This window comes from Phyllopteryx taeniolatus, chromosome 9 (genome assembly GCF_024500385.1).
Source record: "Phyllopteryx taeniolatus isolate TA_2022b chromosome 9, UOR_Ptae_1.2, whole genome shotgun sequence".
Lineage (NCBI taxonomy): Eukaryota > Metazoa > Chordata > Actinopteri > Syngnathiformes > Syngnathidae > Phyllopteryx > Phyllopteryx taeniolatus.
In genome coordinates this window covers 22,961,633-22,979,313 of record NC_084510.1, presented here as the reverse complement: position 1 = coordinate 22,979,313, position 17,681 = coordinate 22,961,633, and the positions used below count along the sequence as shown (strand labels likewise).

At 40.4% G+C, this 17,681-nt stretch overlaps 1 protein-coding gene across 1 annotated transcript; it reads right to left on the bottom strand.

The window, feature by feature from the left end:
- Window positions 1-394: 394 nt before the first annotated feature.
- On the bottom strand, window positions 395-17,178 carry LOC133484024 (myosin heavy chain, fast skeletal muscle-like). Its single transcript, XM_061786072.1, has 41 exons — window positions 17,069-17,178; window positions 16,906-16,955; window positions 16,603-16,813; window positions 16,336-16,479; window positions 16,106-16,262; window positions 15,736-15,763; window positions 14,297-14,408; window positions 14,120-14,212; window positions 13,953-14,016; window positions 13,766-13,864; window positions 13,567-13,670; window positions 12,925-13,063; window positions 12,216-12,334; window positions 11,990-12,139; window positions 11,740-11,910; window positions 11,347-11,653; window positions 11,119-11,189; window positions 10,913-11,000; window positions 10,703-10,820; window positions 10,111-10,234; window positions 9,876-10,012; window positions 9,415-9,670; window positions 9,094-9,336; window positions 8,840-9,016; window positions 8,555-8,700; window positions 8,377-8,467; window positions 7,862-8,251; window positions 7,614-7,740; window positions 7,124-7,242; window positions 6,840-7,036; window positions 6,196-6,379; window positions 5,942-6,107; window positions 5,654-5,778; window positions 5,271-5,579; window positions 4,577-4,780; window positions 4,363-4,488; window positions 3,502-3,672; window positions 2,223-2,327; window positions 1,753-1,848; window positions 623-754; window positions 395-508 (listed from the first exon to the last, which is right to left on the bottom strand). Exons 3-41 carry the CDS (start codon window positions 16,804-16,806, stop codon window positions 488-490), a joined length of 5,814 nt encoding a protein of 1,937 aa, XP_061642056.1. The 5' UTR covers window positions 16,807-16,813; window positions 16,906-16,955; window positions 17,069-17,178; the 3' UTR covers window positions 395-487.
- Between the last annotated feature and the right edge of the window lie 503 nt (window positions 17,179-17,681).

Genomic DNA, 17,681 nt, shown 5'->3' with positions numbered 1-17,681 from the left:
TTGCAGTTGCTTTAACCTGGACATCTTTCCCGTGATAACAGCCAACACTTGAGGGCTAGGTTATTTTGGAGGCTTGTTGCATACAGCTGACACTTTGACACAGTATAAATCGCCCTGTAACCTTACCAGTTTGATGTATATAGTTAAATGGACAGACGGCTCGATCGGACGCTACACCTAGAAATTATTATTTAGAATGATTTGAATGTTGAGTTGGTCACCCGAGGAATGTCATCTTACACTTTGTCTAACCTAGGCGGGTAAATAAGGTTAGCAAAATACCAGAAACACCTCATTGATCTGGAGGTTTATATTCATATTTCGTATTTAGGAGAATGAATTCAAATATTGCAAGTTGTGTCTCCAACAAACAAAACAAACAAAACAAAGGTCATCCAATTGCTGGCAAATTTATTTAGTTACACACTTCTGACAAAAAAAAAATCATATTTTATGATTTCTTGCAGTTTCTTATCGTGATTGACGTTCATTCTTCAGCATCCTTTCCCTTTGAAGCAACACAAAAGACAGACGTTCAAGTCATATCATGAAGATGATGATGATGATGTATCAACAGCGTACTGCAGGCTTCGTTCAGCGCTATGAACTAAAACCAACATACCCTGGCAAAGTCGCGACTCTTGACCCTCAGCTTGTTGACCTGCGACTCGGCAATGTCGGCTCGTTCCTGAGCCTCCTCCATCTCGTGTTGAACCTTCCTGTACCTGGTCAGGTGAGAGTTGGCCTGCTCCTCCTGGAAGTTCACAAGTATACGGCGATGTTAAGAGTACATGAGACACATACACACACACTGTCAAGTATCTAACACGGGGGTGGACAAAGCATGGGCCCACCGAGCATTTACATTATCAAGAGTCCATCCAGATGGGTCATTCAAGTGCATCTATTGTATCCATTTAAGTTTTTACTTCTTCCTACTCCTTTTTGAAGACGCGTAGATTGATTTTGTTTGTGTGGTTTGTTTTGATTTCACTGTTCACACATGAGGCGGCACGGTGGTCGACTGGTTAGAGCGTCTGCCTCACAGTTCTGAGGACCGGGGTTCAAATCCCGGCCCCGCCTGTGTGGAGTTTGCATGTTCTCCCCGTGCCTTTGTGGGTTTTCCCCGGGCACTCCGGTTTCCTCCCACATCCCAAAAACACACATGAAGACTCTAAATTGCCCGTAGGTGTGAATGTGAGTGCAAATGGTTGTTTGTTTCTAAGTGCCCTGCGATTGAATTGGCTGATATATTGCAAATAGTAAAATAAAAAAATATTTGTAAAATAAAAATTTGACATATACATTTATCTTTTACATAAATGTCCTTGAAGAATTGGTTAATTATGTTTTTTTAAATACAAAATATTAATAAAATAAAACAATAAATATAGATTAAACGTGTTTTTTTATATATTTGGTTAATTAATTATGATTTAATTGATTATAAATAATACAATTTGAAAATGAGAATCGATATTCCAACCAATCAAAGTCTTCAGTGAAACGACCGTGTATGTTTTGGGAATGCGGGAGGAAGCAGGAGAAAACCTAGGCAAGAAAAGGAGAACATGCAAACTCCAAATTGTAGGCCAGAGTCCACGACCTCAGAACTGTGAGACGGATGTGCTTTTCTTTTTCTACCTCACTTACAAATGACCTGTCCAATCTGTCTGTTCTAAAAATCAAATGTGGCCCTTGAGAACCGAAATTTGCCCACCCCCGGTTTAACATTTGAGCTCCAGCACTTACAGAGTCCTCACACTGCCTCTTGTAGGCCTTCACTTTCAGCTGCAGCTTGTCCACCAGATCCTGAAGTCTTGCAATATTCTTCTTGTCCTCTTCAGTCTGAAGGTGGCACACAAGGTAATATATTTGAGGCAAATTTCAAACCCCTGCAGGCTTGCAAGAGAAGGTTTGCGGACGGAAGTATGACACCTAGGCCACTGACAGAAGAATGTAGAGCCAAACATTCGGAATGTATACACAGCTGAAGAGTTGTACGTACATCCAGCATTGTGTCAGGTCACCTAAGCGTTCTTACAGTGTGCATTTGCTTTATGGATGTCTAACATTTACAATAATCAGCATCCTTGTGGTTGTTTATACTGTATATATTTCTGGTTATGGTTTACAGGCGCTTGTGACATGCAGGTGTTTTGTGCCCTCTAGAGGTGTAAAACATGTTCTACATCCAGCCTGTTGCCCAGCATATCATTTACCTGATAAGTGAGCTCTTTCACTCGCCGTTCATACTTGCGGACACCCTTCACAGCTTCAGCGCCTCTTTTCTGCTCAGCCTCCACCTCTGATTCCAGTTCCCTCACCTTCAACACAAGAAGACCAGAATTTGGCAAGACGTTAGTTCACCCTTTGCTAAAACCTGATCTTTGATATAGAGAGACCATATAACGTTTTTATTTTACATAGCTATACCCTATATGTCTTACAGTGTGTAAGACATTACACACTGTTGAAACACATTTTAAAAATGTACTGCAATGCATTAGATATGTGCAGCTCCTGTGTGAGTGTGCTTATTGTGTTAATGGGAATGATTTATTCAATGTTTGCGCGTGTAAAAACGAGTGCAAACTTGATTGCGCGTGCAAACAAATATGGAAGCTGATCTAGTAAGCCTGTGTCTGCGCATTGTGGGTGGCGTATATATACAGAATGCAAATGAAGTGAGATAGAATTAAGATGAATTTAGCGCATTCAATGTGATTTTTCAAACCGAATTACGCTGGGCTGATTTGCTTTCTTTAAATAGAACATCTGAAAAGGCAGGTGCAAGCGGTGCCAGCGTAACACAAGTGAAGTGTAAGGTGGCCGGGAGAAATGTTCTTCTCATTTCAACCTTTCCAAAAATGCCCAAAAACAAACATTATCACAACTATCGTCTATTAAGCAAAGCTATTTTGGAGCTTCTGAATAATCTAAGGGCTGGCTTGGAGCTAGTCACAAGAAGGTGTCATGCTGCATTAACCTATGACAAAACTTTCAAATCTGCATTTCCATGTGTCTGGGTTTTGTGATGAATAATAAAAGACATCATTTGTTGGTGTCACACTTCCCATAATATCACTGACGGTAACCCTAACAATGACTAACCCTTAACCTAACCATTATTGTAACTACATTACATTCACATTTTGGTAGGGTCCCATCTTCTATAGGGGAGGTCCAGTTTTAAGGGGGTCCATATTCCAAACTACATCAGAGTTCATTAAAAAAAAAAAAGAAAACTGAAAAGTGGCGATTGTGACCCTCATTTCCCACTTGCAATGGCATTACAGTAAGTAAGTACTGTACACTGTAAAAACATTTCCACGATATAGCAGTGATTCCAAGCTCGACAAGCAGATACATTCCACCAAAACACGTGATCTAGTTGAACTGGATATATCGGGGGGACTCTGTATGTATGCCTCATATGCATATTATGATGTTAGGCATTTAAAAGCCCAAAAATATATATATCAACACTACACAACCTACCCGAGCTTCCAGTTTTTGAAGCTGCTTCTTGCCCCCCTTCAGAGCCAGAGTCTCAGCCTCATCCAGGCGGTGCTGCAGGTCTTTGACTGTCACTTCCAGGTTCTTCTTCATCCTCTCCAAGTGAGAGCTGGTGTCTTGCTCCTTCTTCAGCTCCTCTGCCATCATGGCAGCCTACACACGGAGTAGTTTAAAGAAGAGTAATATGCAAACGAGCACCAACACTTGAATTGAGGATATTTACAAATATGTGGTATTGGGTGAGAACATAAACTCGATTAACCATTTATTCAACTTTACTCTATGTTTAAGGCTATTTAGGCATTGCACATATTATTTATTTCAATTGTAACTTTTAGATTAGTTTGAGCACTGTACATCTGATGAACACATTTTGTGTTAAGTGCTTTTTGGGGGGTTAAATGGTCAGCTTTTGGATCACAAAAGTGGCAAATAATTGCAAGTCAGGGAGTTGCAATAGAAATATGAATTTAAAAAAAATGTCGCTTCCCTTGGTTTTTATACTTTGACAATTATTGATACAACAGCTTATTGGACAACTTTGAGAAAACAACCTTCTGCACAATTTTAAAACATACTGGTAACTTCTAGCATACTGCAATCTAGAACATTGCAGTCGATTGCATATTTACAACAGTGCATGAACAGTAACCGTATTGAAAGGGGTTATGGACATTGACCCTTTGTCAAAATATAAAAACTGATGAAAATTGTAATTTTGTTTTACAGCCTTTCTTTTGTCAAGACATTCACCAATGAAAAATTATCTACACACACAAAAATTGTCCATGTATGAATATGATTGGGCTTAGGTGTAGAATAAAACAGTCAACAGGTTCTTACATCAGTGATGGCCTTCTTGGCCTTTTCTTCAGCATTCCTTGCTTCCTGGATAGAGTCCTCCACTTCACCTTGAATTTGAGCAAGGTCCGCTTCCATCTTCCGTTTCGTGTTTATGAGATTTGTATTCTGAATGAAGAAAAGCAAAGATTTTCAGACCTGTGAACGTTTGAAAACGTATCTAGGTCAACAGTACACATGATACTGTACTTGGTACCTGAGAGTGCAGCAGTGTCACACGCTCGCTGGCATCGACCAGCTCCTGTTCAGCCACTTTGCGGCTTCTCTCCGTCTGCTCCAGAGCGGCTCGCAGCTCCTCGATCTCGGCCAGCATCAGGTTGTTCCTGCGCTCCACCATGGTGACCTGCTCCTTCATGTCTGCGTGAGCCCTTAGAGCCTCATCCAGGTGCAGCTGAGCATCCTGGATTCAAGAAAGCATTTCCATATACAGTACTGTACTTTCATGAGTGTCTTCTAGGAGTAACTTGGCAATGATTGGGAAAAAGACAGGCCTCCCTCAGAAACATATTATTTTAAATCAGCAGTCAGCAGTCTTTAACCTACAAAAGACCTTCCAGTCCCTGAACCAAGTCCTTACACATTGAGCTTTTTCCTCAAATTTTTCTTCCTGTATACAGGAACTGTTTACATTTAGTAAATCCATTATACAATGTCAATGTATATCAGCAAGAGCTTTCCTGCTGGCCTAAACACCATCAGACGCACTGACCTACTTTTACGACGTAAAATCCAATACTGTAATTGTTTCGTGACATTTTCTAAATGTATTCTTTTCATTTCCTAGCATTTCTCTTGGCTAGACTGCTTATACTACATGTATTTAGATGTTAGATTTTGTATTTTTTTTTGTCCAATAGCATTTCAGCCTCTATGTGTATTTTATCTTTCACCTTGAGTTGTCCCTGGACGTTCCTCAGCTGTTTCTGGGCCTCAGCTGCCTGGCGGTTGGCATGGCTCAGCTGAATCTCCATCTCATTCAGGTCTCCCTCCATCTTCTTCTTGATTCTCAGGGCATCATTCCTGCTCCTGATCTCAGCATCCAAAGTGGTTTGCATGGCTTCGATCACACGCTGACTGTTCCTCTTGATCTGCTCCATCTCCTCATCCTTCTCTGCAAGCTTTCTGTCGATCTCGCTCTTGACTTGGGTGAGCTCCAGCTGAATACGAATGATCTTCGATTCCTCGTGCTCCAGTGTGGCCTGTGATGGTTTAAGAAATTGTTCAAGGCAGTGAAGATTTATGATTTTGCTCAAGCTTGCGTCATTTTGAGTACCTCTGCTTCCTCAAGAGCTGTTTGGATCTCGGCTCTTTCACTCTCAGCAAGCTTCTTGGCTTTTTCCAGCTCGTGGATTGTCTTGGATGACTCGCCAATCTGCTCAGTCAAATCAGTAATTTCCTCTGTTGGGAAAAGAAAGAGCAGTATTTTAACATATTCATTGCCTATGTAGTTTGTCAAATGCAATAGCAGTGTTATACACTATAGATTTCTTTTTTAATATTCCTCCTGTAGGAAAAGAGCACAAAATCACGAAAAAAAAAAAGAAAAAAAAAATCATCTTACGTTGCAGGTTCTTGTTCTCCCTCTTCAGGGTCTCCAGGTGGTCCAGAGATTCTTCATAGGAGTTCTTCAGTTTGAACATCTCAGTACTGAGTGAGCGGGCCTCCTTCAAAGCTCCCTCCAGTTCGGCCTGGCTCTCCTCGTATTTCTGCTTCCACTCAGCAAGAACCTAAAGGCATCAAAATCAAAGGATCGTCTTCCATCATGGTAAACAAAACAAAAAACTGCCGTACGTTTGCTACGAAATATAAGCCGACCTTATCAAAGTTCCTCTGTTTCTTGTCAAGGGCGGCGGCAACAGCATTAGCTCTCTCCACGTCAATCATCAGATCTTCCACTTCACCCAGCAGCCTCTGTTTGGTCTTTTCCAGCGAGGCACACTTTGAGTTCACTGCCTCGATGGACTCCTCCGCATCCTGGAGACGTTGGGCAAGCTTTTTCCTGCAAAGGCACATCAGTTGGTTTATTGAGGATGGTAAAACCTCTATGCGGGGGAACCACTGAGAACATGACCCAGGGCATGCATAACAAATTACATCCATCAACACAACTGCTTAAAATACCATACACTAAAGAAAAAGTTTTTTTTCCCCCTCCCTATTGTTTTGAAGTTGAAAAGTGATAAAGGGAATGGCAAAAGTGGGCAAATAGAGTCTTCAATAAACCTACAATGCATGTTTTGAGAATGTGGGGTCACATTGGTGTACACGTAGAGGACCCACACATGCATCAGGAGGACATGCAAACTCCATAGAGGAACGAGAGAGCCCGGAATCGAACACCAAACCTCCAAACTGCGAGTATGATTAGCCAAACACTCATTCACCGTGCCCACACTCTTTTTGCAATCCATCAAAAGTACTTTTAAACTGTTATATTAAGGCAAGCCGCCATAGCTTACTTTGCCTCCTCGAGCTCCTCAGTGCGCTGAATAGCGTCCGTCTCGTATTTGGTTCTCCACTGAGCCACCTCACTGTTGGCCTTTGACATAGCTCGCTGCAGCTCAGCTTTGGCCTCCATTTCCTCCTCATACTGCTCTCGGAGCAGGTCACAGTCATGACGGGAGGACTGGACAGCGTGGGCCAGAGCGTTCCTGGACTTTTTTAACAAAGTAAACCGGATTGTCATGACCAAGGAATGCACTACACTTTACAACCTGCTCAAGACAACAGCACGACAATGTACCTTTGTTTCTTCCTCAAGGGCCCTTTTAAGTTCTTCTATTTGATGAATATAGGCCTGCTTGCCCCTTGTAAGCTGGGAAACAAGAGATTCCTTTTCCTCCAACTGACGACCAATGTCCCCTGAAAGAAAAAAAAAGTTGGACCACTTTTGATATTATACTTCTGGTTGTTGCGTATTTTTATATAATGCCGGCGTAGGGCCGAAACCTGCAATGTCTAAATTTGGTCTAGTTTATATTCTTTCGCAAACCGATTCTATATGCCAGTCCCTGCGTGGTGTGGGTATGCTACGTTTACAAATTATAGACCAATATAAAGTGCTGAAAATGGCTCGCTTTTTTTGTGGCTCAGCAAAGTGATGGTTTTGGAGGGACAAAGTTTCCACCCAATGCCAGTGAAATGTGTGATTGTACTTTTTATTATGATATGCTGCTAAACAGAGAGCCGCTGAATTATTCTATTCTATTCTGTTCTGCTCTATTTTGACTCACCATTTTCAGTCGTCAGTCTTGCTCTTTGAACATTGATGTCATTAAATTGACGAATGTGCTCTTCATGCTTGCACTTGAATTCACTTAATTGATCTTCCAGTGAACGACACATTTTCTCCAAGTTTCCCTACAAAAACAAATAAAGCAGCAGGGATATAACTACACTGGAAATAATGACTAAGCAATGATTGGTTATTTTTGTTAAATACAATAGTTTAGTTTTGCACTTAGATATTTGAAAACTATACTTTAGATTTTGCAATCGCCTCCATGTTGCTGCTGAGGTCATCGATCTCCATCTTGTATTCACTCTTCTCCTTCTCCAGCTTCTGTTTGACACGCTGAAGGTTATCGATCTGCTCCCCGAGTTCAGCCACGCTGTCAGCCTGCTTCTTGCGGAGAGCTGCAGCAGTGGCCTCGTGCTGCAGGGTGGACTCTTCCAGGTCACGACGCAGCTTCAGGAACTCGTTCTCGCGCTTCTTGTTCATCTCGATCTGGACCGATGTGGCCCCGCCAGCCTCTTCGAGTCGCTCGCTGATCTCCTCAAGTTCCCTAGCGAGGTCAGACCTCTGCTTCTCAACCTTGGCGCGAGCAGCCCGCTCAGCTTCAATCTCCTCCTCCAGCTCCTCAATACGGGCCTGTAATTGGATTTTATACATGGTTTTGAATGACAACAATAATTAAATTGAAAGGCACCAAAGCATTTCCAATGAAGCCAAAACTGTACCAAATATTGTATGTAGTGTGCAACATTTGACTTTACCTGCAATTCTTTTATTTTTTTGTGAAGCTGAATCCCGACTGATTGTTCATCCTCGATCTTGCTAAGAAGTTGGCTCATCTCAAAGTCCCTCCTTAGTAAAACCATTTTTTTTTTAATTATACCATACACTTTATGAAATATGAAGGTTGAAGTCAATTCAACATTGATTCTAACGTACTTCTTGATTTTCTCATCGGACTGCTGCTTGTCATTTTCCAGATCCATGATGGTCTCATGGGCCAGCTTCAGATCTCCTTCCAGCTTCCTCTTGGATCGCTCAAGATCCATACGGAGCTTCTTTTCTTGCTCCAGGGATCCTTCAAGCTAGCGAGTTCACATTTTACGTATTAAAAGAGCTTAAAGACCTTCTCTACATGATAACTTGAAACATACACCTATTTAAAATGCACATATATATATATATATATATATATATGGAAACATTTTGTTGTTCACGTCTCACATCATCCACTTGCTGTTCCAGCTTGGAGTTGGCCTTGGTCAGAGTGTTGACTTTGTCTTCCTCTGCCTGCAGGTCATCCAGGGTCTGCTGATGGGACTCTTGGAAGGCTTTCTTCTCTTTGGACAACTTGGCAATGGTCTCATCTTGAGAAGCCATCTCCTCAACCAGGTTTTTAACCTATATCAGCATTGTTTACTGGGTTTTAGTTATTTGCACAGAAGGGAGACTCCAGTTAAGATGAACGAAACACTAACCTTGTTCTCAGTGGCATGCTTCTCCTTCTCAACTTTAGCCAGGGTAAGTTCCAAGTCATCGATGTCTTTCTTCAACTCAGAGCACTCATCTTCCAGCTTCCTCTTCTTTGCAGTCAGCTCAGCGTTCACCTCCTCCTCATCCTCCAGCCTCTCAGAAGCCTCTTTGACTTTTGTCTCAAGCTGGATTTTGGCCTTGATAAGACCCTCGCATCTTTCCTCTGCATCAGCAAGGGTTTCACTGTCCTGCAATTGCAATGAAATACAATTTAAACATACTTGGTAGTAGTCATATTTAAACACATCACTACCTATTTCACATACAGACTGAATCTGGAGCTGCAAGTCGTTCTTCTCCTGCAGGAGAGAAACCATCTTCTCCTCCAGTTCCTTCTTCTTGGCCAACGTCTTTGAGAGCTCCTCCTTGGTTTTTTCAAAGTCTTCTTTCATTTGGGCCATCTCCTTTTCAGTTTCTGCACTCTTGAGCAGAGGCTTAATCTTGAAGTAGAGCTTCATCCATGGCCAGTGTTTGACATTCATGAATGAGCGGATGTTGTACTGAATGGAGTAAATAGATTCCCTGTCATTAAAAAAAAAGAGCGTAAGGTTAGCATTATGTGTGAATTCCTGGAAATTTGTCTTAAACTGGAAATGTATTTACATGTTACATCATTGTCTGAAAATTTGCGATCGCTTAAATCGCTAAGAGGCAAAACTATCAGCCTCTGAGCCCATCCAAACTTCAGAACATTCCTTTAAGTAGGCGGCATCAAACTATAAAGTACCTCCTCTCCATCATCTTAGCAAATTCTCTTCTCATGACGTAACCTCTGCATAGTGCCTGAGTCATGGTCACCAGTTCAACCAGTTTCTCATCTCTCATCTCCTCCAGTGCACCCAGTAGTCCAGCCTTGAAGAACACCTGTTAAAGGGGGCATGGTTCAAAAGTGATCTAAGTGGTCTCAAGCTAGAAAAAGACTTGATTATACCAGAAAGATCAACAAAGCAAACATAGCTCACCTTGGTATGGCCAAACTTGTACTGTGAGTGATCCACATTGATGGATCCCAGAAGTTTCTCTGAGGCCTTTTTGTTGTCAATGAAGTGTCCCTCTGGGATGACGCTAGCATTCAATACTTTGTATCTGAAAGAATGCACCCAAATTAAGAGAATCTTTTAAAAAACACAGCCAATCCGTCCAAAATGTCGGAAAACTCAGTCACTGTACTAAAAGTTACAACTTCACAAATTAATGAGATCTGGTAAAAATACAATAAAAGTAAATAAGAATAACAATAATTATAATACTGCTAATTGAGTTAACATTTTAGTTGTAGCTTGATAAATAAAGTAACAAATTATAGAAAACACCTCTCAGAATGATCCAACAAAAACCATTAACATGTTTTTAAATGGGAAAACAGGACATTTTTGAGCGAGGTTTGATCAAACTTAAAACTCATTATGTGAAAATCCCAAAGTTGTAGGATGGGATACATTGCTGTCCTCTTTACCCACCTTATTCAAATGATCTATCTATATAGGTGATGTGAATACAGTTCTTAGATATGTACTACTAGGGCATATTTGGTATATTGACAAGTTACAGTACCTCTGCTTGAAATCCCCATAAAGGATTCTGCTGGGGAAACCTTTCCTGCAGATCCTGATGCCCTCCAGCACGCCGTTACAGCGCAGCTGGTGGATGACCAGGTGGTTCTCCATCAGACCTGAAACAGTAAACACGTCTTCGACATGAAGCCCTCAGGAAAAATCAGTGCTAATGTGTTTGCGTCGAGTGATGGCAAAACTTGAGACCCACCTGGAGTTTTTGTCTCATTTGGAATCAAGCAGCGCACAAAATGAGGGTGAGTGCTCCTCAAGTTGGTCATCAGTTTTCCTAAATTTTCCTGATATGGGGAAAAGCATTTATATTGTAGTATATTAACAATATTTGGATGAAATGTTTTTAGAGAATAATTTCATGAGACAGCAAGATGTTTTTTTGTTTTTTTTAATTAAGCTTACCCTAAAGAGAGCTGACACCGTCTGAAATGAAGCTCCCTTCTTTTTGCCACCTTTCTTTCCACCTTTTGCATCTGTAAAGGATTTAAAACTTGCTTTCATTCTGATTTATTTCTGAAAGCTGATCACCTCTTCTATGATCTCATTGCACATCTGCCATTATAACCTTTCACCTGACCACATTTCAACACAAGCATGTAACTTTTATATTATAGTATGAGAAATCCGTACCATCTCCAGATGAATGAGATAAATACAACAAGGCCAACAGCTTCAATGAAGACTTTTGGTAGAGCTGAATAACTGAGTCATTCAGGGGGTCCTTGTTCTTGTCCAGCCAGCCATTGACATTGTAGTCAACAGTACCAGCGTAGTGCACCAAGGAGAAGTGGGCCTCAGCCTTGCCTTTGGTTGGCTTTGGCTTCTGGAAAGGGGCACTTTTACCAAGATGCTGGTCATACAGTTTGTTCTTGAAGGTTATGTCTGAAGCCTTGGGGAACATGCACTCCTCTTCAAGGATGGAGAAGATGCCCATTGGCTGTTGATGACACCAAATAAAATGTTTAGTTCTCATCCATGATCGAGATGAGTTATTTTGTCTTTTAGGAAACCAAATCTCCATACCTTCTCAATTAGCTCAATACAGGCAGCCAAGTCCATGCCAAAGTCAATGAACTCCCATTCAATTCCTTCTTTCTTGTACTCCTCTTGTTCCAGGACAAACATGTGGTGATTGAAGAACTGTTGCAGTTTTTCATTGGTGAAGTTGATGCAGAGCTGCTCCAAACTGTTGAACTTTAGAGATGAAATACAATGTTTTTGCTGCTTGTTGAGTAAACAGTAGCATAAGCTACAGTATGTGGTGTTAACTTACATCAAAAATTTCAAATCCAGCAATATCCAGTACACCAATGAAAAAGTTTCGGGGCTGCTTAGTATCGAGCATCTCATTGATTCTGACCACCATCCACAAGAACATTTTCTCATAGACTGATTTGCTGAGAGCCATAACAGCATTGTGAACCTAGAAGTCAAGAAATGTCATTATAAAAGCCATTTGGAATTGTTTCTTGAATGAGTAGAACACATCTCAAAATTACCTGAGTCACAGTTTGACCTTTAACCACCATCTCATTGCCAACCTTGACTCTTGGGTAACACAAAGCCTTGAGCATATCAGCTGAGTTGAGGCCAATGAGGTAGGCGATTTTATCGGCCACTGACGGAAACAGAGAGCACAAAAGATTATCATATCATGTGCCAGGGTTCTGCTGGTAATATTTGGGTGCGTGCCACAGGGCTGCAGACTATGCAAAGACCCATCTGCTCTGAATAATATCCCTTGTAATGCCATCAACATCCTTCATACACAATGTAACTGGAGAACATAACAGGAATGGATAAAATGTCTTAACATAGAGTAGCAGCCAAATGTTTGGACACAGCCTTCAGCACACGTCGCAATCATGGTGGACATGCTGCTCTTTTTTGGGGGGCCCAAACTATATTTTAATATCATCATCTGGAGATGATTTAGAAAATGGCTCCTTTATTGAATTCATTGGTTCTTTCTTTAATAATAATATGTGGAAGTGACCGATTAAAAACTGTATAAAGCCCTGGCAAGGAATCACATTTTAACATTTGACTTCAGATACCTCATGTTTCCAATATTACTCTTAATCTGTTTGGGTCCTTGCTTTGATAAAGAGACAACACACGCAAGAAAATGTGTCTAAACTCTTGACTGGTACTGTATGTTGAGATAACATTGGCCAATCAAATGAAAAAGAGGCACCATCGCATTACCCTCAGTGCCATCAGGCTCAGCTTGCTCTTCTCGCTGTTTTTGCTTGAACTTCATATTGCCATGATGCATCACAGCTCCAGTTAGCTTGAAAATGCTTACTTTCTCTTCTGCAGTAAAGCCCAGGATATCAATGGCAGTCTGCAACACAAACGACAAAAACACGTGGTGTCTCCCGATGCCAAAATGCAGTTACGGTGTCTTAGAATCCCACAAAATGGAGTAGGGCTGAAACTAAACTTATTTTTTCAATTAATCGATGAATCGGATTTTTTAAAATAATGTTCTAATTTCCATCCTTTTAGTCAAAAACAGGACATTTTTCCAAATTGACAGTGCAAAGAATGCACAAACACAAATGTATTATGATTCCGTTGCTTGTTTGGTCCGTAAATCGGCAAAAATAGTGATCATTGTTTTCCAAAGCCGATGTTCACAAGTGTCTTAAACACACAGATAATCCGTCTGCTTTCATTGAGGACTACAGAAATCTGATAATATTTACAGTTGTGAAGGCTGAAATTCTGAAGAGTTGGACAATTTTAAGTTAAACAAGGTCTCTAAACGATTAATTGGTTATCAAATTGAGATTATCAATTCACAATTTAGATGTCACGATTTGGCAATATTTATACAGTACTCACATCAGTAGCAATGAACTCCTCAACATCATTGATGCTCTTGACAGTAATTTCACCCTGACTGATCAAGGGATAGTCATAAGGGTTGGTGGTGATGAGCAGCGCCTCTGAAAAATATTTGAAATTTAGAGTTAGTAAGAGTACATATTTGGAATCCAAAAGCAAAGTATGTTCAAAGAGCTACGCTCCAAGTGCCACAAACCTAACAACTCGGGTTTATGGCCTGTTGCGAGTTGATAGAAGATGTGGTAACTTCTCTCAGCAGAAAGCTGGAAGGTCACCCGAGACTTCTCCAGCAGGTCTGTGTAAACGAGGCCAGAATCAAGTCAGTGCAAAACAGTTCAATCCAGTAATCAAACATTTTGGATGGCTGATGAAAGGAAACTTACATGTTTCAATATCTGCAGAAGCCAACTTTCCAGTTGTTGCAAAATGGATTCTGATGAATTTACCCTACAGAAAAAAGAATCCCGGCAGACTTTAGGAAGAGGACCACTAAATCTTTTCAAAACAGTCACTATTGTCAAGAGCAATGATTTAGCAGAGAAAAACTTACAAAACGGGATGAGTTGTCATTCCTCACAGTTTTGGCATTACCATAAGCCTCCAGCAGGGGATTCGCTGCAATGATTTGATCCTCCAGCGAGCCCTTGAAATAAACCAACTTTTACTATATATATTTTACTGACCAAGCATGTTGTGTTCTGATGTGATACGGCATATATTGTATTACCTGCATTTTGCTAGCAGATTGCTCAGCCTTCTTTCCTCCAGACACTCCGATTGTCGCAAAGTACTGGATGACACGTTTGGTGTTCACAGTCTTTCCTGCACCGGATTCTCCGCTGTATTAGGAGAAATTTAAGAAATATGAATAGATGCAAGTCAAATCAATTGGTAATTTTCATATAATTTGATCAATAACGGTAAAGACATACCCCACTGGATTTCATTTTGAAAATTAATTAATTTTACTTATGAGTATTTAAATTATCGGCAGTTGTTATCATTCAAAAGGTAATCATTGTTTCTAAGAATTAAAAAAAAAATTCAAAGTAATATTTTGCAAACTTTTAATGCCAAAATGTATTTACTGTTATGTGTCATAAAATAAATAAATAAATACATAAATAAAAGAACTCTGAAGACACTACGATGCTGTTGTGTTAGTTGTCATGGAAAATGCATATTAAACAAATGGAGAAAAAGCCTAAAAATGCAAAATGTAACTTGTATATTCTGAAAACATGTCGAAAATAATGATACTTCATTTATTTCTTTTTGATAAATGGTCCTTTTTTGTCACTCAAGCTGTCTTTAGCATTAATGCCACTGAGAGAGCCTCATTGTGTTGTTGCAATACACCAGAGGGATCTGTGATCTGAATTCCAGGATGTGGCAGCCATTTTGCATTCACCCAATAGCAGACAGCAAAATAGATATTATTTTTTTGTTGCCTATGTCTTTACCATTTATGCACATTTGTCTTCACCCTTATTCAAGACGTTTATTTCAGTCGGCCATCACCATTTGCTCAATGCCAATGGGTTCTATCATCAAAGCTGTGGCACAATTCATGTCAGGATAAGATTGATGCAGAAGTTCATACATTCTAAAGGATGGGTTTCTTTAAACAATGTATTTCTAGTTTGCATAGCTAAGTTACACAATGATTTTGTCAGTGTAATGCTATAGTTTTAACACAATCGGTAAAGTTTAGTCTTTAAGCTCACTGATGATTTTGTTTTATTATTGAATCAAGTTGTTCTTTCTAAATAAAAGTTATCATTGTTCATGATTTTTCTCATACAAGAAATCTTGTTGTTTGCATTACATTTGCATTGGACTGCCATGAAATCAGCGTATTTATCTCTCCATTGTTGTCCAAGATGGCGGCTGCAACTTTGTGGGAAGAGTGTGGTGTAGGCTCTTTTCTGTTTCAGCGTGACTGAACAAAGCAAGGCCCATAAAAACATGACTGGATTCGTGTGATGTGGAAAAACCCGAGAGGACTGACCTCATCCCAATCAAACTCCAGCGGGATGAACCACACCGGAAGGGACAAATATTCCCACAACACACTCCACAATGTTGTAGAATACTCCAGTCCATATAGTGTATCAGTAGTGTATATCAAAATAAGCTTTAAAAAAAAAAAAAAAAGCCACTTACGTAATCAGAATTGACTGGTTCTCCCGATCTGTTGAGAGAATGAAGTTACGCAGGTCAGTTCATTTTTCATTAACAGTAATGTTACATTTTATTTTGTTGTACTACAGTCAAGTCCCTTTGAGGAGACGCTTCTGTTACTATACATATAGTTGCTGTTGGGCGGAAACCTTATATATCCCCAATGTTGTCAGTTAAATATATATACTATTGGTCAGTCCCCAAATGGGTCTGCTATTTTTTTTTTTACAAAATATTAACCAATCTAAAGTGTTGAAAAAGCCCTTGTGATCTTTAACGATACAATGTTAACTCAAAATAGATTAGAAGGTACAAGTGTAGATAAATGATACTAAATGATGCTAAAAGATACCCTGGAGCATGAACTGATAGGCGTTGTCAGAGATGGAGAAGATGTGTGGTGGAGCCTCAATCCTCTTTTTGCCTCTGTATCCTGCTACGACAACTGTGTCGTACACTGGGAGCCACTTGTAGGGGTTCACAGTGACGCAGAACAGCCCGGAGTAGGTCTGTTGAAAGAGACGGCTTTATTACCGAAACACATCCTCCAGCGACTGGGAGTGTCAAATCGTTCCGACTCACGTAGATCATCCACGCTGCATAGCGCTCTTTGAGGTTATACAGCACAGCGGGCTCACTGAGGTGGGTCATCATGGCCATGTCCTCAATTTTGTCAAACTTGGGTGGATTCATGGGGAAGATGTCCTCCTCCTTTACAGTGAGACTCTGCCAAAGAGACACAAGATATTCTGTCACAAAACGAGAAAACATAAAGCATGAAACGAACAAATATGCGCGTACAATGACTAATATATTATTTTACTGTATTTGAGGCAACCATCGGTTTACCTTTCCACCCTTGATGTCCACAGTGGCTTTGCCTGCCTCCTTTTTCACCACTTTGCCCTTCACATACATCTCGGTAGGTTCAGTCACAAAGAAGGCGGTTTTGGCGTCAAAGGGAGTGTTTTGAGCCTCAAGTCTCTCCCGTTCTGGCTTCCGGAGGTAAATGGACGCCGGGCCAAAACACTCCATTTCTGGATCCTTGCTCATGGTGCCTCTTTGAGAAAAAAATACAAATGGATGAATGGCTCAGATATTTACTGATGAGTTACTTTTAAAAAAAAAGGTCACCAATCATTGCTAACGCACCTTTATCTTGCACAGTGATGCAGCTGTTGTGTACTATAGATAGTAAAGTACTGTAATAAAAAAATAAAATAAGATAAAGTTGCAAGCCTCAGTCGAGTTTGTGGTTGCAAATCTTTGCCTCGTCAAGTCAAAATTCATTGGAAAAGAATAATAGAACACTCACCTTGGTCGGCAGCCTATCAGTCCAAACCTTTGGAAGAGCCCGAGCGTTGGACTTTTATACCGTTATCTGTGGCCACCAAGGAGGAGCAGCTCTCCTGTTTAGGTCAATGACTTGTCTTGGAAGAATGGTATCAGATGGCTTCCCTACCTCATCATCGCCCCAATTGTGATGACGAGGTAGAGAAGCCATCTGAAAGAAAAACTAAACTACAAATTCCTGTCGAGGAAAGAAAAAATACACAACAGACTGTGAACAGACTTTGTGTTCTAATAATCCTATATTGTTGTTTCTGCATGATTTTGTTTCACCATTTGAATCATTTGAAATACTATTGTATTTAAGTATAAAAGCAAAGAGGTTATTACTCTCTGGTATTACTCGCAATCTTTATGTACTTACAGCCTTTCCATTGTTCATGTCGTATTCTTCATTCTGACCAACAAATGAACGCATCTATCGCATCAAACAGACATTTGGCAGTGACATTTTTTTAAACATCTCTTGCACAGAGCAGCCAAGAGCTTGGTTGAGGCTAATTTAAGATCCCATTATGGTACATTATGCTGTTGTGCTTTCTCTCCGAAAGAAAGACGACACCAAAAAGGCTGTACAA

Coding starts and splice junctions, on each gene's coding strand:
- LOC133484024 (XM_061786072.1), bottom strand. CDS start 16,806: ATGAGCAAGGATCCAGAAATGGAGTGTTTTGGCCCGGCGTCCATTTAC. Junction 14,017..14,119: donor ATGACAACTCATCCCGTTTT/GTAAGTTTTTCT, acceptor TTTTTTCTGTAG/GGTAAATTCATCAGAATCCA. Junction 11,654..11,739: donor GTATTGAGCTAATTGAGAAG/GTATGGAGATTT, acceptor TGTCATCAACAG/CCAATGGGCATCTTCTCCAT.